This window comes from Dipodomys merriami, unplaced genomic scaffold (genome assembly GCF_024711535.1).
Source record: "Dipodomys merriami isolate MVZ:Mamm:240054 unplaced genomic scaffold, mDipMer1.0.p SCAF_7, whole genome shotgun sequence".
Taxonomy (NCBI): Eukaryota; Metazoa; Chordata; class Mammalia; order Rodentia; family Heteromyidae; genus Dipodomys; species Dipodomys merriami.
Genome location: NW_027206290.1, coordinates 55,700,972 through 55,725,765, shown reverse-complemented (window position 1 = coordinate 55,725,765; position 24,794 = coordinate 55,700,972). Strand labels below are relative to the sequence as shown.

At 41.5% G+C, this 24,794-nt stretch overlaps 1 protein-coding gene and 1 non-coding gene across 3 annotated transcripts; both read right to left on the bottom strand.

Moving 5' to 3' along the window:
- Positions 1-382: 382 nt before the first annotated feature.
- Snx5 (sorting nexin 5) lies at positions 383-24,780 on the bottom strand. 2 transcript variants are annotated; one of them, XM_070006698.1, is made up of 14 exons: positions 24,697-24,780; positions 24,345-24,428; positions 14,080-14,184; positions 13,411-13,521; positions 11,498-11,619; positions 9,894-10,017; positions 8,510-8,605; positions 6,937-7,042; positions 6,773-6,848; positions 5,774-5,813; positions 5,606-5,692; positions 4,206-4,365; positions 2,447-2,532; positions 383-1,124 (listed from the first exon to the last, which is right to left on the bottom strand). In XM_070006698.1, exons 2-14 carry the CDS (start codon positions 24,393-24,395, stop codon positions 1,074-1,076), a joined length of 1,215 nt encoding a protein of 404 aa, XP_069862799.1. In that variant the 5' UTR covers positions 24,396-24,428; positions 24,697-24,780; the 3' UTR covers positions 383-1,073. The 2 variants fall into 2 exon arrangements, with proteins under 2 accessions (XP_069862799.1, XP_069862798.1); XM_070006697.1 differs by lacking the exons at positions 24,345-24,428; positions 24,697-24,780 and adding an exon at positions 16,699-16,719.
- Positions 19,467-19,704, bottom strand: LOC138817396 (small nucleolar RNA SNORD17). The gene has a single exon (XR_011368849.1). It is a non-coding gene; the product is annotated as a small nucleolar RNA SNORD17 (small nucleolar RNA).
- Positions 24,781-24,794: the final 14 nt, after the last annotated feature.

The following is a 24,794-nucleotide window of genomic DNA, read 5'->3' as shown; positions in this document are numbered from 1 at the left end:
TCTGGGCAACTTAACAGGCCTGCTAGGTTTTCTAAGCTACTCATTAGTACCCCCCCTAAGGCCTGGGCAGGTGGCTGCCCTGGTCTTCACCTGCCACCTACAGGCAAGAAAGCTGATGGCACAGGTATTTATTTCATCACAGCCACTACATCAAACAATCTTCAATGTACAACCAACAGGATGGGCAAGGCCTACAGGGACACACTCCTGTAGGGCAGAACAAATCAAGATTGTTGGCTGTCACCACCACAGATTAAGTCTGTGCACCATAGCTTTTCTTTAGCTCTCTCACCAAGGCCAATGATCTCTGCTCAGTTGCAATTCTTGGGACACACATTCTGGCCTTGTTTTCTACCAAAAACAAAAACACCCAAAAACTCCATACAGTATCAGGATTTATTATTTTATTATATGCTTTGTAAAAAAAAAAAAAAAAAAAAAAAAACCAAAACAAACGAAACAAAAAAGGAAAAGCCCAAACATGCATGCTACCCACCAGAGGAAGCTCATCTTTCTTGTGCAGGCCATATTATGTTAATGTGCAAAGCCCTATATACTCCCCACCATTAAATGTTTATGACCCAACTACAAAAATGGAGCTTTAAAGGGTGCATGAAGACAAACAGGAACTTGCCCTTGTTCGAGTAACATCTAAGTAAAGAACCATGATGTAACAGGGAGCAAATGCCAAATGAAGAATTGGAATGTCTGTAAGGGCAAGACTGGTGAGACAGACATGGGCCACATGATTGCTTCTACTTGTTTTCAGAAGGCACATGTCTCCTACACCTGACAATCAACAACTGAGGATGACAGCAGGAGAATCCAGTATTCAGATTCTGCCTACTTTGAGGTATCAAATGCAAGAGGAAAGATTAGTTATATTCAATCCAAGTAGCATGCAATGAAAATTTGTTTAAACCAACATGGTTAAGTGTTAAGATTTTTAGAAATCAATATTATTTATTCACAATTTTAAACTAAAGTCAAGGCTATTTATCTTCTGTGGTAATGATTTAAGTGCAAGTGATGCTGGCTTTCACATTTGTTTCCTTCCTTAAGAGCAAGGCAGATCAGTTGTTCTTGAATAAGTCAATGCAGCTCTGCAGGAGGGAGACATTGTTCTGGGGGGAAAGAAAATCAACAAATAAACCAAATATCAAAGTCAAGGTAAAGTAACCTGCTCTAGACTCTAAATATACTCAAGAATGAAACACACACTCTGACACAGCTTTTCTCATGAAACATGAAATCAAAAGTAGGGTGGGGGACATCCCTTCACTAACTCCCTAAAATTTTAACTACCTATCCTTTCCCAGTTTAGCCAGAGAGTTCCTCTGAGGGGAGGGCCTGCGAATGCTGCCTGGGAGTGGGCACTGGGAGTCCAGTGCAATCATACAATCATACCACTCACTTCTGCAAGGTCTTGCTCAGCCTATAAAAGATCTGCTGGTAGTCAAGTTATGGGCAAGATTTCAAATTAAATCAAGACTTTTTAAATGCTCATCACAAAATAAAGACATACAGTAAACTTAAAATGCCAAGTACTTCATGGCTATGAATTATATTTTAAAAACGGTATTTTCAAATGGTTACAGATTGACAAGTTGGACTAATTAAGAATGGAGAAAACGGATCAAATATTTTTTTTTGTGGTGAAGCTCAATCCCAAGTCCTTATAATTGCTGAACTCTAACCTCGACCCAACAAGCATAAGCACCTAATATTCCTTTTAGAAACCCATACTTACATATACCCAGACCAAATAAGATTACTGTATTTTAAAACAAAAACGTTTGCAAGCTGCTGAATAACCAGATTTGAAGATAGAGGTTCAAAGTGAGTTCCCCCCAAAGCCAAGCAAAAACATCAAACTCTGAGTCTACCTCTGACACTGGTACATGCATACATATGCACATGTCTACATACATACACACAGAGGCACACACCATGAACACCCAAGATACTAAATAACTTCTGGTAATTGAGACAAGCTTTTGCTTTGATCTTAGGCATGCCTCAAAATATGTGATTTTCCTCTGAAAAATTCACAAGTTACTAAAGCAGACTCTTTAGAAGAATGGCCTGTAAACAGGCAAGGAGAAACTAGACTCTTGCTCCTAATCCTAGGTACTAAAAGCAGGGCTGAAAGTGCGGCTTAAGTGGCAGAGTACAGCCGAGTATACAGACCTGAATGCAAACCACAGTAGAGGATGGGGAGGGCAGGGGAACAAGAATGCTCTGTATTGCAAGGTAATATATTTTGGTTTGCAGAAGAAACTCCCACTGACCACTCCCATACACTAAATAGCATTACAGATCAACACCAAAAAGCTAAAAGAAAATCCCATCTACCTAACACTAGGACAACAAATTAGGATATTAAACCTCCATCCCTGCCACAAAAAAAAAGTTCACTAGAGTTGTTGGCTCAGTTAACACTTACTCTGGCGTGCTTTATTTCCAGTTCAGACATTTCAATTAGGTTCTTTCTAAATGCTGCTACTCTCTTCCGCTTGAAATTTATTAGTTCTATGGTGAGAAAAAAAAAAAAGATTAAAAAAAATCAAGTTGACCTTCAAATGCACTGCATCTTCCAAATATCCTTAGAAATTATCTCCAGAACTTTCTTGAGTCACCACTGAGACACATTAGATGTGGTATGGTTACAGCTATGTGCTTCTTAAATGGACCAAGTTTTATCCAAAGGTACTAATGTGCAGTGAAAAAGTGGAATGGGATATAAGCCATAACATTACCAATGTCCTCAGAACAGTGAACTCTGTAAGACATCATATAATGCCAACAATCTCATGAAAAAGGCCCAGCAACCAATAATCTTGGTGGAAATACAAACTAAAACTTCAAGAAGCTATTCCTCATCTGTAAGAATGTTTTATCAAAGCAAAAAAAAAGTAGCATGACTGGTAGAGAAAATTAGGCATTTGCATTGAAGACATGAAAATCAATACAAGGAAAATGGAAATTCTTCAAAACTAAAAAATTCGACCTCTAGGAACATATCCAAAGGAATTAAAATCAGTATGGATGAAATGGATGCCTGTATCCTAAGAGAACATAATGTCCAAAAGTTTACCTATCTAGGGACAAAGTTGCAGTGCAATAGTAAAGTATTTGCCCAACATGTATACACACTGGGTTTGATAGCCAGCACTACATAGCACCAAAAAACAAAAACCCACCACAAATACAGGAACAAGTAAGGGATAGTGGTATGTCTACAATGTCTACAAGACAGCCTAAGATACAAAGCAAGACCCTATCTCATTTAAAAAAAAGGGTGGGGGGAGGGGAGACTCCTTGAAGAAATGGTCAACTAGAGTAAAAACATCCATGATACTTTTAACTCCAATTAAGCATCCACCAAAAAGCCAAAGTGAAAATGTGGCTCAAGTAAGTGGTAGAGCACAAGTCTTGAGCAAGCTTGAGCTTGAGTTCAAGCCCCAGAAGCTGCACAAACACAAAAAATAAAGCCAGTATTGCTGGGTGCCAGTGACTCACACGTGTAATATGAGGTATTCTGGAGGCTGAAATCTGAGGATTGTAGTTTCAAACCACCTGAGGCACAAAAGCCTGCAAGACTCTTAACTATCCAAAAAATCCAGACTGGAGCTATGGCTTAAGTAGTAGAAAATTTTTAAAAGCTCAGTGACCACACCCAAGTCATGAATTCAAGCTCTAAAACGGGCATAGAAAAAAGTCATGTATATAATCTAATTTCCTCTGTCCAAGAACTCAGATATGTATTTATGAGCACACACAAGGATACATATAAGTAAGCAAATAATAAAGTAGATGGGGGCTGGGAAGGTGGCTCAGTGGTAGAGCACTTGCCTTGCATGCTCGAAGCCCTGGGTTCGATTCCTCAGTACCACATAAGCAAAAAGAAAAAAGCCGGAAGTGGCGCTGTGGCTCAAGTTGTAGAGCACTAGCCTTGAGCTTAAGAGCTGAGGGACAGCGCCCAGGCCCAGAGTTCAGGCCCCACGACCGGACCCAAAAAATAAATAAATAAATAAAGTAGATGGGTGGGAACAAAGTGTTGAACACAAAACACAGGGTTAGATAACAAGACTAAATATTCTACAACTGACATACATTCCCAGCTCTAGATATTGGTTGGTAATTCTCACTACTTGTGTTCTCTATAAATAATTTCAAAATAAAAGTGCAGAAAAATATTCTACCTTCTTTTGCAGATTCAGAAAGTTGTTCAAATTTCTGGCAGCATTCCTGCTGATGTGCCTCAGCCAACTTGACATCTTTGCTTTTTAATCGGGCCTTGTCCAAAGCTTTATTTGAGTTTTCATAGTCAATGAGGGCTTTGGTGCGCCTGTATAAGAGATCCTGAGAAGAAAATTAACAATACAACAAAAAAAATCTCTGGTATACACAAAGCTCTGGGTTTAGCGCTCTACACTCCCCCACCCCCCCATAAAAAAGTTAAGGTAGATTAGCACGCTATTTGTACATGGATCTCGACCATCTACTGAAATTTTGCCTATGGACCAGATGTTAAAACTAAGCAAGAGTAAAAACATGGGTATTTTTCTAGTTAATTCAATAACTGAAAATTACTTAAGAATGTGAAATAACATGATCCTGTCCAGCACAATCCACGTCTGAAAATCTTCCCTGGGATCCAATCTCATGTTTGCAATCTTATGACAAAGCACAAATTACCACAAATATCTAAAAGTGGCAATTATGTGCGCAATATAAAATAGGTAATGCAATTTTTTAAAAACTGCATGAAACAAAATAATTGTCAAAGCTCAGTAAAGCATAATCTACTTTTGTAATGCTTTTTGTATGAAATATTTTGTGAATTTTTTTTTTGGGTCGGTCATGGGGCTTGTCCCTCTATTCTTCAGCTCAAGGCCAGCACTCTACCACTTGAGCCACAGCACCACTTCCAGCTTTTACTGCTTATGTGGTGCTGAGGAATTGAACCCAGGGCATCATGCATGCAAGGAAAGCACTCTACCACTGAGCCACCGTCCCAGCCCCCTCCGTGAAAATTTTTTAATGAGCTTTTAAGTCAGAAAATAAAATCTAAAGAATGTTTAAAATGTCTAAGAGGGCTGGGATGGTGGCTCAGTGGTAGAGTGTTTGCCTTGCATGCATGAGGCCCTGGGTTCGATTCCTCAGCACCACATAAGCAGAAAAAGCTGGAAGTGGTACTGTGGCTCAAGTGATAGGGTGCTAGTTGAATTGCTGAGGGACAGTGCCCAGGCTGAGATCAGGTCCCACAACTGGCCAAAAAAAAAGAAATAAATAAAATAAAATAAAATGTCTAAGATTAAGACAACAGGACAAAAGCCTCCTCAGGTCAAAATGTAAATGAGGAAAGAATAAAACAATCCCAAACATTATTATATTTACCTCTTAAGCCTTAATTACAATGATGCATACAAAAAAGGGGCATAATACAAGGAGATCTGGTCAATGTCTACCTTCTTCCCTACCCCACCCCCCCCCCACTTTTTTTTATTTCAAAAAAGGAAATCTCTAGCATTAAATTCTGCTCATGGTACCATGGTCTAGCACTGATGTGTTAGTTAAACAATTCCCTCCCTCTTCTTACCTTTGCGGCCTCTATGTTGAGCATGTAGTATCGGAGTAGCTCTGTCAGCTTTAAATCTTCATCTGATGAGACTCGACCCTCTATTTTCTATTAAAAAATAAATAAAAGTCACAGTCCATTCGCTCAAGAAATCTACAATGATAACTTATGAAGAACAAAAATTCTTACCCTAAGTTTTTCAAATAGTTCAGCAACTTTCAACAGGTACCTGAAAACAATGTTGTAGGTTAAAGATCTTAAACTTGATATCAGGGATGAACTTAAGATATGAATGGAACTTTAGGATTAATTACCAAACAAATGTTAATTACAATTCTCTTAAATAGTAGAGCACATTTACATTGCCCCACTCATTAGCATCATGCTTAAGTCCAGGATGATTCTTATTAACAAGGTTATAAGGATCACCATGGGTGTTACCTATCAATAAATATTGCCATCTTGGTTGCTATAAACCAGCCTTTCAACCTCAAGTCAGAGGAAGTATGCCGATGTGCAGAGGTAGTATGCCGATGTGCAGAGGTAGTATTTGGAAAAATACAGAAGTAGCCGGGCGCTGGTGGCTCACGCCTGTAATCCTAGCTACTCAGGAGGCTGAGATCTGAGGATCGCGGTTCAAAGCCAGCCCGGGCAGGAGAGACCGTGAAACTCCTATCTCCAATAAACCACCAGAAAACCGGAAGTGGCGCTGTAGCTCAAGTGGTAAGAGTTCAAGCCCACGACCGACAAAAAAAAAAAAAAAAAAGAAAAGAAAAAAGAAAAATACAGGAAGTGTACAAGATGGAGAACTCATGATAAACACTTAGAGATCAGTATGTGGTGGTTTGAAGCCTGTTTGGGCACCAAGGCAAGACTCTGCCATTTAAAAACAAAGGACAGACAGATCATTACCAGAGAATATGGCAATAGCCAATTGTCACAGACAAATTTTCCTCAATATAACAGAAATGTATTCCTTAAAAGCTGCTATATTTCACTTCCTTACAACTGTCAGAAGTACCTTATGTACAGAGGGTAAGATTGGATACTAGGAGGTATCTGTGGAGCTTGTGCTTCAGTGTAGAACCCAAGCCATAGAGAGTAGTCAAGAGCTACTTTTAACTATACTGTTCAGTCCTTATCCATTCATTATAAGGTTGGGGAAATGTTATTCTAACAAAGTCTTACTTTTTGATGACAGTGGGCTCTTCTAAGGCCAGGCTATGCAAACAGGCAGCAGTGTGGATATAGTCATCAGCAACATCTAGAGAAACAAGCACAGCCCTTTTAGCACAAGAAAGTAGATATGTTAGCAAAGGTCTTCTAAGTGGCCAGTGGGAAAAGGTATTTACTTTTATGAGATCTGGTCATTTTGTCTGCTTTAGCACAGGAATCCTTGATCCTGTTGTAATAGTTAATGAGGAAATTCTTTTCTTGCTCAAAGAAGTCATCTACCTCCTAAAAATAAGGAAAAAAGAAACAGGCAGACATTCTTAAGAATATGAGTATTTCATATTGCAAAATATTTTGGGTAGAATACTTGGGAAGTTGAAGATTGTAAGTTCAAGGCTAGTCTGTGTTCAAACAGTCCAGATACTGCTTTCTCGCCCCCCCTACAGGCATTAGTGGTGGATACACATAACACTACCTACTCAAGATGCTAAGATCTGAGGATTACAGTTCAAAGTCAGCCTGTGAGACTTACCTACAAATAACTAAACCCCCCCTGCCAAAAAACAAAGGTGGAGCTGTGGTTCAAATGAGAGAGCACCAGCTTTGTAACACAAGCATAGAGACGAGGCACAGCCCAAGCAGAGACCAAACATCAGAGTTCAAGCCTCAGGACTAACATACACAAAAACTAACCTGCACAGGTTAAAGCTCAAAGGTAAAGTTCTAATTCAAGACGAAAAAAAGGTAAATTTATACTTTTTCTTATTTGATACCCCAAGACCGTGTGCCAGTAGCACAATTATGTTGAAGAGCAACTGGCTAGCCAATAGACAACAAGCTCTGGTAATGCCTTCTGAGACCTCTACTCTACTAGTAGTGGTTCTGTACAATGGGACACTGCTTCCTTGACAACTTGATCTATATGTATATTGCTGGGTTATTAGTTTTAAAAAAATATGTTGGGTCTGGGAATATGGCTTCGTGGTAGAGTGCTTGCTTAGCATGCAGGAAGCCCTGGGTTTGACTCCTTAGCACCACAAACAGAAAAGGCCAGAAGTAGCACTGTGGCTCAAGTGGTAAAGTGCTGGACTTGAGCCCAAAAGCATAAGGGGCATCACCCAAGGTTCAGTTCAAACCCCAGAGCTAGCACAAAAATGACTATAGAATGAGACATCTGGCAGGCAGTCACTGGTCAGGGATAAACATCACATATGCATGGATACACTTTGTGTCTAAAGTTCCTTGGTTTAACAGTGATCCCCCACTACTCAGCACCTATGTTCTAGGCTTCCTATTCAAATCTTGAAGAAGTAAAACATCAGATAGTAAATGTTAATAATGACAACTTAAAAGAAAGAGGAAAGCCCTGAAAAGAAAACAAGCTGTATCTATTAATGCAGTGAGACAAGTTTGGTTTCTTAATCATGGCAGGTAAGGTCTGTCATATGTACATATCATGTGCTCATCTACCTGTCAGCTATGTGGTTCAGTTACCACTTTGGAGAACATACTTTTTCCCTCAGATAACTGAGTAACTTCTACCCTATGGGATAGGTAAAAAGTTGAAATACTTAAGCATGGAAAGACTCATTATTACCTCTCTAAAGAGAACTAGGTATTTTGAAGAAGTAAAAATATATGAAAACAGCCAATTTCAAACAACCCAAGTATATGTTATCTTATAAATATCACTTTCCAAGAAATAAGACATTTATTCCTACAAAATTAGTTTTCTCAGTGCCAACTCCTTACCTTAACTCCAGAGAAAAGGACTTCATCAGCACTTTTTACAACACTTTTAAAAAAGCCACCAAACATCTCTTTGGTATTTTTCCGTCTGACGCTTAGCTAGAAAATGAGATTCCAAACCAAAAAAAGGGCTTATTGTAAGTGTTCTAGGATCTTCAGTTCTAATTAATTCCAATTAATGCTTCTTACTAGTATAGGCACACACTACAGAATTTAAAACATCTTAACCTAAGAAATACCCTAAATAACTATGTAGACAACAAGGCTTAGAGGCTTTTCAATCTTTAAGAGGACCAGTTTTTTTTCAATACATTGTTTTTTGAAAAACTTTCTGGGTTAGGATTTGTCTTACAAATATTAAGAAGTAATGTAAGGGGCTGGGAAGGTGGCTCAGTGGTAGAACGCTTGCCTTGCATGCATGAGGCCCTGAGTTTGATTCCTCAGCACCACATAAGCAAAAAAGAAAAAAGCCGGAAGTGGCGCTGTGGCTCAAGTGGTAGAGTGCTAGCCTTGAGCTGAAGAGCTGAGGGACAGTGCCCAGGCCCAGAGTTCAGGCCCAAAACTGGACCCCCCCCCAAAAAAAAAGAAAAACAAGAAGTCTTGTTTTTAATATCAGCTCTTAGAAGATTGAGACAGGAAGATCATGAAATGTTTTAAGGCCAACCCAGGCAATACAGCCAATTGCTACATAACAGAACACATCTCAAAAAAATAAAAATGCTCAGCACCAGTGACTCATACCTGCAACCCTAGCTACACAGGAGGCCCAGACTTGAGGACCACAGTTAAAAGTTATCTCCAATTAACCACTCAAAATCCCAAAGTGGAGCTGTGGCTCAAAGAAGTAAACTGATTTGTTGAATAGAAACTCCTTTGTAGAACTACTTATAGATAATAAAAATATCTAACATGAAAAAAAAAAGAGTAGTATTTCAAAAAGAAAGGTATCCAGGAAGAAATAAAAAGATTCTAAGGTTACCAAACTTAATGGGAAAATACTTGTCTTTGGAAGAATGACATTTTTATAATAGATATATGCACAAAGCAGCATTTAAAATTTTTTCCATTGATACAGTATGTTCACAAAAAATAAAAATTTTAAAAAAAAATTTCCATTGTTTTTACATTCCTTTTTTTTTCAGTTGTTTTTATAAAGGTGATATACAGGAGTCACAGTTACAAGTCAGGTAATGAGTACTTCTCTTTTTGGACAATGTTACCCCTTCCCTCACTCTTCTATATATATTGTTAGTAAGGATATTTTTTCTAAGGATAATTGTTTCTATACTGTTGCTAAGGATATTTTTTCTCCAAAAGGAATAAAGTATTTTTGATAGTAAGTAATGCATTTCAGCTGGACCATGGGAAGGAAATAAAATTGCCTTACATCTTGATCATATTCCAGAAACACATGGAAGTTTCTATCTTTACTAAGAACAGGATGAGATGAAAGTCGCTGAAGAAAGACTTCATGGGAGGACACAGTCTTCTTAAAGACAGCTAGATACTCACTGAAAAGACAAGAATATACAAAATTCAGCTAGCATTATTCAACTATCTGACCAATACCACTAAACTCCTGGTTAACTGATGTCACTAAGTTAAATACTGTAATTGGGCCAAAATAATATTTAGGTTTAACTTGGAATCTCTTAAATAAGACAGCTACCATTTTGGAATCTGTGGAATGAATCAATGAAGGAATCAATAATGTATTACCATCAGCTGCCTCAAGCCAGAACTTAGACCTACATGCCAATTGTGGTAGTTATCTAGTGGATACAGAACATTTGTTTGTTGTTGTTGGTCATGGGGCTTGAACTCTGTGCCTGAGCGCTGTTTCTCAGCTCTTCAGCTCAAGGCTAGCGCTCTATCCCTTGAGATACAGCACCACTTCCGGTTTTCTGATGGCTTATTGTTTTTCTTGTTTTTTTGTTTTTTTTTGCCAGACGTGGGGTCTGAACTCTGGGCCTGGGCACTGTCCCTCAGCTCTTCAGCTCAAGGCTATCACTCTACCACTTGAGCCACAGTGCCACTTCCGGCTTTTTTCTTTTTTCTTATGTGGTGCTGAGGAATCGAACCCAGGGCCTCATGCATGCAAGGCAAGCGCTCTACCACTGAGCCACCTTCCCAGCCCCATTCTGATGGTTTATTGGAGATAAGAATTTCACAAGAGTTTCCTGCCCAGGCTGGCTTTGAACTATGATCCTCAGATCTCAGCCTCCTGAGTAGCTAGGATTACAGGCGTGAGCCACCGGTACCCGGCTCAGCACATTTGCTTCTAGTAGTAATGTATACACACAGATGGTGCATAATAAGGTTTGGGAATTAACAAGAGTTATACAGTAGATTTATCTAAATGTACACAATGTAGGCATAAAGGTCATTAAGCTTCCTAATTATAAGAACCTGAAAATTAAACTACCTGCTTGGTTGTTTACTGGTAAGCTAGTCCAGACAGGCAATATGTGCCAAGACACTTAGTATGAATACTTCCTCTTGGAAATACCACTGCTAAAATAGACACCTTAATTCCAACAGATTGATAATGGAAAGAATGGAAAGAGGTCCTTTTTAAGCTAAGAATCCACCAGGAAGCTGGGTGTAAGTGATTCACGCCTGTAATCCTAGCTACTAAGGAGGCTGAGCAAGATCTGAGGATCCACAGGGGCAGGAACATCCTTGAGACTCCAATAAACCACCAGAAGTGGTGCTATGGTAGAGTAGTTGCCTTGAGCTGAAGCACTGAGGGACAGCACCCAGGCCCAGAGTCCAAGGTTTATTGGAATAAGAGTCTCACGGCTTTCCTGCCCAGGCTGGTTTTGAACCGCAATCCTCAGATCTCAGCCTCCTGAGAGCTAGGATTACAGGTGTGAGCCACCCAGCTTGCTGTAACTTTTTTTTAGAGAAGTTGTTAGATTTTTCCCATTCATATTCACAGAACACATTTTCTAATTTTCACACAAAAAAGGCCAAAGAAAATCTACTTACGCTTCTAGTTCTTGTTTCATCTTAGCAAATTCTTCTTTGGTCATAGACCCTTCCCCCTCTCCCAGTTTCTGCATTTTCTCTCGAGGGCCATCAAAGTCTGGTTTTGTAGGAGCTGGAGGAATCTGCAGCAGATGCAGTGCAGTAACTTGTGAACACCTTTCCCCAGTTGTAAATGCTAACCGGTTCCACACACAGCTTTTGCTATCACAGATGGCCACCACAGTCAAGTAGCTAAGTCAACTGTAATTTCACTGAAACCATTTTCTCTCTGATCACTTAACGGTCATCAAAATAATTTGAGTCCCAATGGATAATCCTTTAGCTTCTCACTTTTTGATAGGGGACATATCTCAGTGGTAAAAGCACTTGCCTGGTTTTGTACACACAATGCCATTTTAAGCCCAGTACCACACACACAAAAAGTACTATATACTAATACAGCTAGTGTCAGTGGCTCACACCAGTAATCCTCAGGAGAATCAAGGTTTAAAAGCAAGTTAGGGCAGGAAAGCCTGTAAGACTTATTGCCAATTAACACCAAAAAGCTAGAAGTGAGGGGCTGGGAAGGTAGCTCAGTGGTAGAGTGCTTGCCTCACATGCATGAGGCCCTGGGTTCGATTCCTCGGCACCACATAAGCAGAAAAGCTGAAAGAGGCGCTATGGTTCCAGTGGTATAGTGCTAGCCTTGAGCTGAAGAGCTGAGATAGCGCCCAGGCCCAGAGTTCAGGCCCCATGACCGGCAAAAAAAAAAAAAAAAAGCTAGAAGTGGAGGTATGGCTCAAGTGGGAGAGCACTAGCCCTGAGCATAAACTGGGACAGGGCTGGGAAGGTGGTTCAGTGGTAGAGTGCTTGCCTTGCATGCATGAGTCCCTGGGTTAGATTCCTCAGCACCACATAAGCAGAAAAAGCCAGAAGTGGCATTGTGGCTCAAGTGGTAGAGCACTAGCCTTGAGCTGAAGAGCTGAGGGACAGCACCCAGGCCCAGAGTTCAGTCCCCATGACTGCCCCCCCCAAAAAAAAACACTGTGGGAGAGTACCAAGGCTCCAAGTTAAATCCCCAGGACTATCACACTGCAAGTACTAATTTTGGTTGATTACTGAAGTATGTCCTAAGCTTGGTGCTGGTAGCTTACATCAATAATCCTACTTACTCAAGAAGCTGAGATCTAAGCATCAAAATTCCTCCAATTAGCTGGGCGCCAGAGGATCACCATTCAAAGCCAGCATTGGCATGAGACTCCTATCTCCTCCCCCCCCAAAAAAATCACTCAAAACCAAAGTGGCGCTGTGGCTCAAGCAGTAGAGCACTGGCCTTGAACTGAAGAGTCCAGGGATAGCACCCAAGCCCCATGATCAACCAAAAGAAAAAAAAAAGATTCCTCCAATTATAGCCATCAAGAAGCTGGAAATGAACAAGTGCCTCAAGTGGTAGAAAGCCAGCCTTGAGCAAAAATACAAAGTGAGAGCCAGAAACACTGAGGGCTCAAACCCCAGTACCAACACAAAAACAGAAAGATTCTTGGCAGGTAATACGTACTTAATTCTCACTTTAAATCAGCTAAGATAACTCATCTTCAGTGCTGATACCTGGTCTCCTTCATTACTGTTGTATTGGCAATGTTCTCTTATATATCAATTCTAATGATGCCTGAAGATACCATAGAAAAATAAAGCCTAAGTTGGTTAAGACTTTAATACTTAAACTGTTTACCCTTAAAGCTTATTTTATATGCTTAATCTCATAACTCCAGCATTATTCTCCATGTATTAACAGTCTAAAAGAATTAATGACTCTAGAATTACTTTGTACAACCAGTTATAAAAAATAGGTTAAGTACCCTTAAACATACATAATAGAAATAGCAAGGTAGATGGAAATAGGTTAATTACTTATTTTTTTAAAATGCACTCACAATAAGTCCAGCATAGTCCGTTGTTTCAATAAGTGTGTCGTGTAACCACACAAAGTCTTCATGTTGCCTTGTAACAGAAAACTCTGGGCTCTGAAACACGGGCAGTGTGGTCTGTAAAGAAAGAAGTGGTAACATTACCTGATTAAGTGTCTTGGGTTTCCTGGGGCTGTACCATGGGAAAATTCTGCATAATACAACATCACATTAAGATACAAATAAACAAAGCTGTAACACATGATCCTATCACCACTATAAAAACTATAGCTAAGACACAACATGGTCTGTAAATAACTTTTTTCACCATTCTCTTCCTGACCATAAACATAAAAATCTACTAGTAAAAATATGAAGTTACCAGTTACTCCCAATTTAAAAGTACAGTTGCTGTTTTAAAGAAGTCTAACCTACTGTTTACTCAGCTTCACTTTCATTCCAGTGAATTAATTTCATTTACTTTGAACAGGTCAACAAGCAGAAACTATGCAGCCTGTTTTCATGCTCACCCCTAAAAAACTCAAGTATTACAGATCAGGCTAAAGTACCAAGAGAATTTACTTCAGAATTAGAATGTTATTAGCAGTGCCCCCTTGATTCAAATTTAAAAACAGGCTGAAAATTTGTACTATGTAGACAAGACACTTCAGGCTGTACTTTGCCTAGTAAGCTTACCTTAGTGTGCACTGTAAATTTGACCTTATCTCGCTCACTGAGTGCATCAGGTATGTCGATCTGAAGTGAGGGATCAATGTTCAGGTCTACAGACACAGATCTCAGCTGAAACACATTATTGTATTATTAGTCTCAAACTGACTTCAACCCTAAAAAGTTTGGGAAGAGTTAAAGTCTCTCTCTCTCTCTCTCTCTCTCTCTCTCTCTCTCTCTATATATATATATATATATATATATATGTATATGTATACATACACACAAAAATGATCTTCAGATTTAGGAAACTTGCTGTTTAATCCATGTGATGAGAGTATTCTTGCAACCTGAATAGACCAATTGTATGATTGTAACATGGACACACATGAGAAACATATTTAACTATATACTCCAGTGCACACAGTGGATTACTAGCTTCTTACATAAATGGCAATATTCAAAGAACATCCAAAATCCATCAATTACACCAAAGATCTGAAAGATGACTCTGGAAAAACCCATGATGGCAAAGAGTCACACAATATAGGACCTGAGTATAGAAATAAGTGGACCAGGGGCTGGGAAGGTGGCTCAGCAGTAGAGCGCTTGCCTTGCATGCCTGAGGCCCTGGGTTCGATTCCTCAGCACCACATAAGCAAAAGGAAAAAAGCCGGAAGTGGCGCTGTGACTCAAGTGGTAGAGTGCTAGCCTTGAGCTGAAGAGTTGAGGGGCAGAGCCCAGGCCCAGAGTTCAGACCCCACGACCGGAAAAAAAAAAAAAAAAAAGAAAGAAAGAAGTGGACCAACTTATATCCAGAGATTTGTAGCAAACAACTAAGAAATCTGATGGGAAGGGTGAGGAAGCTGGAACCTGGAAGATCAGTTTGAGGCCAGTCCAGACAGAAGTCTGTAAGAATCCATCTCCAAAATAACTAGTTAGAGCAAAAGAACTGGGTACTAATGATTAAAAGAGTAGGGAGAATAGTAACAATTCTTATTTCCCCATTCCTTTTGCTCTATTACCAAAATAGTAAAGAAAAATCACCACAACTCTCTAGATTATGTAAAACAGAAGGCGAGGAGGAAAGCTAGAGCTAAGTGGATAAAAATATACAATATCAAGAATACACTTTAGTTTCTAAGTAAGTAAAACATCTGGTCCAATCAGCTATAGCCTAAATACAAAGCTGGTTGCTAGTGCCTCACATCTATAAGTCTAGCTACTTAGGAGGCTGAGATCCATCCGTGGATCTTTGAAGCCAGCGCAGGAGACTCATCTCTAATCATCAAAAACAAACATGTGACTAAGGAAAGAAAAGTCAAATTGTAGAAAAAAAATCCTACATTGCCACAGTTATGGCTTTCCTCCTAGAAGACTCAAGTTCTGTAAGTAAGCCATGAACAGTGGAACAAACCTGTAATTCCACCATTTGAAATGCTGATGCAGGAAGACCATCAGGTTGTGGAGGTGATACTGAGCTATGCCATTGAGACTATCTCAAAGAGCTGTGGACAGAACTTCATTTCAACAGCAACTATTAATGAAGATCACAGCATAATCTGGTCAACTTCTGGACCCAAGTACTGTTTCTTCAAAATGTACTCTTGATAATTGGCATGAAATATCACCGTCCACAAGACATTATAATCACTCCAGTTTTGATCAATTTCTGTCAAAAACAAAGCTTACTTCCTTCGGATAAATTACTGTTGGGTAAATACTGCCTTCAAAAATCCTAACAATAAAAAATAAATAAAAATTAAAAAAAAATCCTAACAAGGGGCTGGTAAGGTGGTTCAGTGGTAGAACACTTGTCTTGCACGCATGAGGCCCTGGGTTCGATTCCTCAGCACCACATAAGCGGAAAAAAAAAAATCCTAACAAATAAATCTAAAGTGTTCCATTGCTGACTAAAGAAAAATGCCCATGCCACCTATTCTAGGTTTTAGTGATAACTCATAACTTCCCAATATAACAAGAAACCTTCCCCAGAAGTCATTTTTATGTAGACATACCATTTCATACAGTTTTTAAACACAAAATCCCAACCACTTGGAATTTTTTTTTGGCCAGTCCTGGGGCTTGAACTCAGGGCCTGGATGGACACAGTCTCTGAACTTCCTCTGCTCAAGGGTAGCATTCTACCACTTTGGGCCTTTTCTGTTTATGTGGTACTGAGGAGTCAAATCCAGGCTTCATCATGCTAGGCAAGCACTCTACCTTAAGTCACATTCCCAGCTCTGAAATTGATACTCCTAAGCACTGAATAAGCAAGTAACACTTAGCATTACCTATTTTGGGTCTTTAAAAAAAAAAAACTTATGATGGGGCTGGGAAGTTGGCAGCTCAGTGGTAGAGTGCTTGCCTTGCATGCATGAGGCCCTGGGTTCGATTCCTCAGCACCACAAAAGAAAAAAGAAAAAAGCTGGAAGTGATGCTGTGGCTCAAGTGGTAGAGCGCTAGCCTTGAGCTGAAGAGCTATGGGACAGTGCCCAGGCCCAGAGTTCAGGCCCCAGGACCGGACCCCCCCCCAAAAAAACATGAAAAGCCAGGCACCAGGAGTTCCCCCCACCTTAATCCTAGCTACACTCAGGAGAGGCTGAGATCTGACCCAGCTGGCAGAAAAATCCCTGTGAAACTTACCTCCATTTAATCACTCCAAAACTGGAAATGGGGCCTCCTAGCTACTCAGGAAGCTGAGCTGAGGATCACGGTTCAAAGCCAATCTGGGCAGGGCAGGAGAGTCTGTGAGACTCTTATCTCCAAGTAACAACCAGAAAACTAGAAGTGGTGCTGTGGCTCAAGTGGTAGAGCGCTGGCCTTGAACTGAAGAGCTAAGGGACAGCGCCCAGGCCCAGAGTTCAAGCCCCATGGCCGACCAAAAAAAAAAAAAAAAAAACCCTGGAAATTCAATCACCAATTCCATTGCCACCAACCACCAAATGGGTTATCACTGTAGCATATAACCATTCAGATAAAGGTAACACTAACAAGGAAGAAAAACTGCAAAATTCTAGGATCTTCTAAGTCAGCATTTGTGTCCTCATTCTGGAAACATCAAGCACAAGTTCAGCATTCTTTTTTTTAATGCTTAGTCAACAAAACAAACTCCCTGCTGTCCCATGCCACAGTACTTGCTTAAATAACCCAACAGACCTAAGGGCAATAATGGCAATCTTCTAGCAAATACACAGCCCTGCTGGCCACTGAGCCTTGAATAAGCATTATAAAATACCCAGAATGGTTATTTATTTATTTATTTATTTGGCTGTCATGGGACTTGAACTCTAAGCCTGGGCACTGTCCCTAATCTCTTCAGCTCAAGGCGCTCTACCACTTGAGCCACAGCACCACTTCCCAGAATGGTCATTTATATATCAAGAAAAGGCAGGTAAAGCAGACCTTCAGCATGTAGTTTTACCTGTTTTTCATTAGTCATTTGGGAGAATCAGATTTTTTTTTTTGGCCAGGCCTGGGGGGCTGGAACTAAGGGCGGGCCTGGGCGCTGTCCCTTAGCTCTTTTGCTCAGGGCGAGCACTCTACACTTGAGCCACAGTGCCACTTCCTGTTTTCTGGGGTTAATTGGACTTTCCTGCCCAGGCTTTGAACCAGGATCCTCAGATCTCAGTCTCCTGAGTAGTTAGGATTACAGGCGTGAACCATCAGTCCCCAGCCGGCAATAAAAATTTAAGTATTATAGATGACTCTCAGATTTCTCTAAGAAGAGTTTTATTATATGTCCATTTCAGATCCTCTCAGCTGCCAATGTACTTCCCTACCATGTCCTCCTAGGAAAGGTAAGGGATGAAGAAGCATTGTGGCATTTGGAAGCAATGTTTTAACTATTTTCAAAAAATCTAAGAATGGGGTGTAACAAATCTCAGCAGTGCAAGGCAGAAGGATAAAGAATTTCAGGAGGGGCTGGGAAGGAGGCTCAGTGGTAGAGCACTTGCCTTGCATGCTCGAGGCCCTGGGTTCAATTCCTCAGCACCACATAAGAAAAAAACCAGAAGTGGCGCTGTGGCTCAAGTGGTAGAGTGCTAGCCTTGAGCTGAAGAGCTGAGGGACAGCACCCAGGCCCAGAGTTCAGGCCCCACGACTGGACCCAAAAAAAAAAAAAAAAGAATTTCAGGGTAGCACAGGCTACATAGCAAGACTATCTTAAAGAAATCTGAGTATTTTTGGCAGGACCAATGCACTTTCTGGCTAAAAATACTCTATCTCCCAGCTGCATCCTAAACATTTGCAGCACAACAATCCTACAGAACTCAAGGTGTTACTCACCAGTCTTTCAGGTAATTATAAGTCATTCAGGCATTAGACTTAGTATCAGCAACATTCTCTTCAAAAAGTTTACTGATGGGTTGGAATTGTGGCTTAGTGGTAAGAGTGCTTGCCTAGCATGCATGAATCCCTGAGCTCCAGACTTCAGTATTACATAAACAGAAAAAGCTGGAGGTGGCCCTGTGGCTCAAGTAGCTCAAGAGTGCTAGCCTTGAGCAAAAGAAACACAGGGACAGTAGCCAGGCCCTGAATCCAAGCCCCAGGACTGGTTAAAACACACACACACACACACACACAGACACACACACAGACACACAGACACACACACACACACACACACACACACACACAAACACACACACACACACGCAGATGGCAAAGCAGACAGGCACCCATGGTAATCCTACCAACACTAGTAGGCTTAGATCTAAGAATCGAGATTCAAAGCTAGGCTGGCAGAAATTCTCCAATTATCCGCCAAAGAGCTGTGCAGCTGCAATGGTAGAGTGCTAACTTTGAACAACAACAAAAAAAACCTTACTGGCAAAGCCTAGGCACTGAGTTTAAGCAACAGGACCAGCACAAGGGGAAAAGGATGTACCAAAAACATTGTATTAACTTTTGCAAATAAGATCCACAGGATATGTGCTTATGAAACGTTTGTTTCAACTCAAAAAGGAAATGTTCTGTGATACTAATACCATAGCCTTTCTCTTGGTTTAAAAAGGCTAAAATGTCTCAAGATACTCTGAACTGTTTTTCTCCTATCTTGACACTGGTTCATGGACAACAATGAAATCACTTCTTAAATACTATACTAGTTGCCATTACAGAACTCACTCTCACCATTCCCTCCCACTAGTTCTCTTTAAGGCCTGAAATCACAACTTTGTCCTCACAAACACAACTAAGAACTTATGGAAGACTTCAAATTAACATAAATAACCATGAATAAGGTGTGGTTCATGCCTGTAATCCTAGCTACTCAGGAGTCTGGGATCTGAGGATCATAGTTCCAAGCCAGCCTGGGCAGGCAAGTCCATCTTACCTCCAAGGCCCTGAAGACCCCACAAATAAAGAATTAAATCACTTAGGTACAAGGTTAAAAATAAGATGGGCTGCAGGCAGTGATCAGATTTTCACCACTCATCTTGGTGAGATAGGACCCAATGGGACCCATCCCTGCTGACACCAACCATTCCTCCCAGTAGAATCCCAACACACAAGCAGCCCACAATAGAACACTGTAGGCTGCAAGGCATTTGGAAACTACATAGACCTAAGTTCCTAGAACAGGAACTAAAGCCTGGTAAGAAGGTCAATGCAGCACACTCAGCGAATGGATAAACTGAATCATCATGTCACAAGGCTGCAAGCCCACAAACTAGCCAAATCTCTCAATATGGCACCAAAAGCAATTATGTTCATCTACAACCTTAAATAACTAATTTCAAGTTAAGAAACCAAATCGTTCACTTTTGGGGCTGGGTTGTTCCGTAGGGCTTTAACTCTGGGTCTGGGCACTGTCCCTGAGTTCTTTAGCTCAAGGCAAGCACTCTTACCACTTGAGCCACAATATCCCTTCCTGTTTTTCTGGTGGTTAATTGCAGATAAGAGTTTCAGAGTTTCCTGCTCTAGGCTGGCTTTGAATATTGATCCTCAGATCTCAGCCTCCTAAGTAGCTAGGATTATAGGGGTGAGACTCCAGCACCTGGCTTCATTGGCTATTTTTTAAATGAGTTCACAAATATTATGTCATAGAAATCCAACAAGGAACCAGGGTGATTCTGCTTACAGTGAAAACTCTAACCAATTTTTTATTCAAAGATAAAGCCCTTCATCTACTACCCAAACCATGTATATTTAGTATGTACAGACTATCATGACACTCCTGTACTTATATACACTAATACTTCTTAAAAATAATTTTAAAAAATAGCCTGAAAAAAGTAGAGACACTTTTAATAGTATTTAAGACTGCCACATTAAAACCTAGCACTGGTGGTTCATGCCTTTAATCCTTGCTAATCAGGAGGCTGAGATCTGAGGATCATGGCTTAAAGGCAGCCCAGGTAATAAAGTCCACTTAGCTCCAATTAACCACCAGAAAACTGGAAGTGGTGTTGTGCCCAAAGTGACAGAGCAAAAGCATTGATCAAAAGAGCTCAGGAACAGTGCCCAGGCATCAAGTTCAAGCCCCACAACCCAAGAAAAATCTGTAAACTTATAGTGTAGTCAAATTAGGATTAATCAATGATACTTTAAGGAAAAAAAAGGCCTGTATAGCCACCTTCCTTTCTAGATCAAAAAGAAAAGGCAAGCAGAGCTTTGGTGGCTCATACTACTCAAGAGGTTGAGCTTAAGGATTAAAGTTCAAAGCCAGCCAGCGCAGGAAGTTCCATGAGACTCTTTTATATATATAGCCGTAAGAATTCGCTAATCACATATCTGAAAAGAACCTTGCAACAAATGGGCACACTAAGACTACCCTGGTACAACTTGATTGACTCCCCCCCAAATCCTATCATTTTAGAAAGGGTGGATTTGATTTTGGATCCAACTCTTCGCAATTTCGTCCTGAAACCATAAACATGTAGGTACATCATGACTTGTTCAAGTACTATGTTCATAATTGGGACACTGAAGACACAGTGTGCAAGTTACTGGTCCAGAACTAAGGTGTGGACAACACTGATAAACAATACTTCCTGGACTGTACAAAAAAAAAAACCAACTTCAGTTTAAAAAAAGAGGTTAAAAAAAAAGAAGTAATTGTGGCTTTGCTATGGTACTGGTCAAAGTTCAAGACTGTCCCTACACAGAACGGTCAATGGAGTAAACTAACACTAGTAGCAGCTTCTACAAAAACTGGATCCACCTAACACAAGTTATGGCTAACTTTTTTTTTGTCGGTGGTGGGGCTTGAACTCTGCCTGGGCGCTGTCCCTGGGCTCTTCAACTTGAGGCAAGTGCTCTACCTCTTGAGCCACAGTGCCACTTCCAGTATTCTAGTGGTTTACTGGAGATCAGTCTCACAGACTTTTCTGCCCAGGCTGGCTTTGAACCATGATCCTCAGATCTCAGCCTCTTGAGTAGCCAAGATTACAGGCATAAGCCACCAGCCCCCAGCTTGGTTAATTATTTTTTGGCAAGATGTTTCTCCAGTTAAAAAGGGTACCGGTTGGTTCACACCTGTAACCCTAGCTACTCAGGTGGCTGAGAGCTGAGGATCCCAGTTAATTGGAGACTTGGCTCCAATTAACTATCAGAACACCAGAAGTGGCGCTGTGACTCGTGGTAGAGCTGCTTGCTTTGAGCTGAAGAGCTCTGGGATAGTGCCCAGGCCCAAAGTTCAAGCCACAGGACCCACCAAAAAAAAAAAAAGGCATCAGGCAAAGCAGAGTTATCTTGCACATGCAAGTACCAGAGAAAAGCACCTACTTTGTTTCAAGACAGCATCTGTAGTCCAGGCTGGCCTTAAACCTGATATCCTCCTGAGTAGGGAGATTACAAATGTGTTAACATACTAACAATAGCTTTTCATTTTTTTTTGTTTTCAACTTACTTCAGTCTATTCATAATCACAGAGAAATCTAAAGCTCTTCAGAACCTAGGCAAACTCCCAGAAGGCAATGAGGACTAAAAACACTAATGCCACTGCTATTGCACTTCATTTGCCCTAAGTTAAATAGGAATAATTCGTTCCAAAAGATCCTACAAGACACACTGAACCTAAAAGTAGACACCTAAATACAATGCCAAACCAATGACTTTCAGTAAATGGAATGATGACAAATCTACAAGTTGCTAAATGACTGAAGACAAAGTCTGAAAAATCTCCATTTCCCCACCACACCAGCTAAAAATCTGAGACATCTGAAAACTTTCATCCAGTCCACATGAACTGAGGACAGTAGTACTCTTCGAAGCTACCATAAAGTAGGGGCCACAAGAGTTCGTTTGGTAACTAGAAGCTAGACACATTGAAATCCTTTCAACATAATCAAAATGTTGAAATCCTTTCAAAATAATCAAAATGCAATTATATTAAAAGAAAATTAAAAACTGAGACCAGAGCTCAATAATAGGGCAAAGCACATGATTAGCAAGAATAAAACCATGTTTGGCTTCCCACCACAGGAAAAACAATATTTAAACACTGATTAAAAATCAAGTATTTCGGGCTGGGAAGGTGGCTCAGTGGTAGAGTGCTTGCCTTGCATGCCTGAGGCCCTGGGTTCGATTCCTCAGCACCACATAAGCAAAAAGAAAAAAGCCGGAAATGGAGCTATGGCTCAAGTGGTAGAGTGCTAGCCTTGAGCTGAAGAGCTGAGGGACAGCGCCCAGGCCCAGAGTTCAGGCCCCACGACCGGGCCCAAAAAAAAAAACAAAAAAAAACAAAAAAAAAATCAAGTATTTCAGTGCAAGTGTGTCCCAACACTTGGGACTCCTGTTACTGTTTTACACTAGTCACAACGCAAACGCCCTTCTGTTCACTGTAAAAGCATCTAGACATGATCCTCTAACAGCACAGTACTAGTATCAAAGGAGGCAGCATAAAATGAAGTCACATGTCAAGAGTAGTAATTTACTTATCTCTTCTGCAATCCCACTTTTTGCACTATGGAAATTGACAAAGCCCCTTTACCAACTAAAGTCAGGAGGCATTTCATACTTTTCAAAACCCTCAGATTTTGCTTAAGAACCAGGGTAGTAAGTCATCTTAAAGACTCAGTTGTGACTAAAGATAAGAACTAAGGCTCAGCGGTAGAGTGCTTTTGCCTTGCATGCATGAGGCCCTGGGTGCGATTCCTCAGCACCACATAAGCAGAAAAAGCCGGAAGTGGTGTTGTCGCTCAAGTGTGCTGGCCTTGAGCCGAAGAGCTAAGGGGACAGCGCCCAGGCCGAGTTCACGCCTACGACCAACCAAAAAAAAAAAAAAAAGAACTAAAGTGATAAAGGTCTTTTGCATGGCTGATTCTGATCAAAATTTTTACTCAAAGGTGCCAGACACACAAATAATCAACATTCTTACCCAGTTTGTCTACATTTGGCAGGGAGAAGAAAACTTTATATAGAGTGCTCCATTAAGAGCTTCCAAAGAAATACAACACCCCAATCAAGAACCTCCCTGGTACAAGGCACTATTTCAATAAGTAGTAACAATGATACCCTTGTTGGAAGAATCCAGTTGCTTAGTACGCAAGAATTTAACTGGAAGAAAAAGCATTTCTCCATTCAAAGACAGTTCTAAAGGGTCCAAGTTTCTCTTGATCGCCTGGTAATGTTTTTAGACTTAAGTTTTTGTCGTTAAAAATGGTGTGGATTCTGCCCACACGATTGTGGCTCAACCCAGTATGTTATGCAAAATAGGACTCACATTTAAAGAAGCAATAAAAGCGTGGAGACTTGTCAGTCTTTAATTGGCAATAACGTTATTACATTAATAATCTTTTTGGACCGGACCTCAAGAAACGCGCGACCTTTGAAACACAAGTCCAGTAAGTATTTAAGCACCAACTCAAAATCACGCTGGGAAGCACGTAGCTTCTTCTATGAAGTTGCAAGTGACACGCTACAGATTCGGGATGGAATTTCCCCAGTAGTTCAAGCAAAAGGAGGTGAGACGCCGGTTTTGGAGGAACCAAGCCGGTGCCGCTGGCACGTTAAAGGACTTGTAACGTTCACCTTCCACTCAACCACGGAGCCACCGTATTAAGTCTTGAAATACACACTATGGGGTCTCCAGGGATTAGTCCACCACGCCTGGCCGAGGGTCTTGCTCGACCACTGCGGACGCGCGTGTCTGGCCCTGTTCTCGGAGGGAATCGGGGAATCCACTGAGAACGCCCGGAGACGCGTGGGAGAGCCAAGGGGGGTCATCTCAGGCCTTTCAGGACCTTCCTGCTCTGCGGAGGGCCGCAAGCAGCGAAGAGCCCCCCCCCCGGGAAAGGGAGCGGGGAGCAGAACACCCCGGACTACGGAATCGGAGTGGAGGACCTCACCTTGCTGCGGTCCTCCTCCTGCTGCTGCAGCACCTCGGGAACCGCGGCCATGGCGACGCGGACCTCGAGCTGGGGCGGCCTGGGCTGTGCGAGGAAAGAAGAGGCTGGGCCGCCGCCGCCGCCGCCACCTCCGCCGCCGGGGTGCCTCTCAGGGGCGGCCGCGGCCCCGGCCCCGGCCCCGCCTCCGCTGGCCTCCCTGCCCGACGGCAGCCTGGAGACCGCGGGACTCCGCCACCATCCCAGCAGCCCCGGGAGCAGGCGAGCAGCAAGCCACGTGCTTCCCCAGAGCGGCCTCCCCCGTCCCCGCTGCCGTCCATCTTGGAGCCGGGCAAAGAAGCAAGCCGGAGCCTACCCTCGCTCCGCACCACACGAAGACCGCACAAGACCGCACACCCGAGACGGAGACACCGAGACGAGGAGCCTCGGGGCCTCTCTCACGGAGGAACGTCC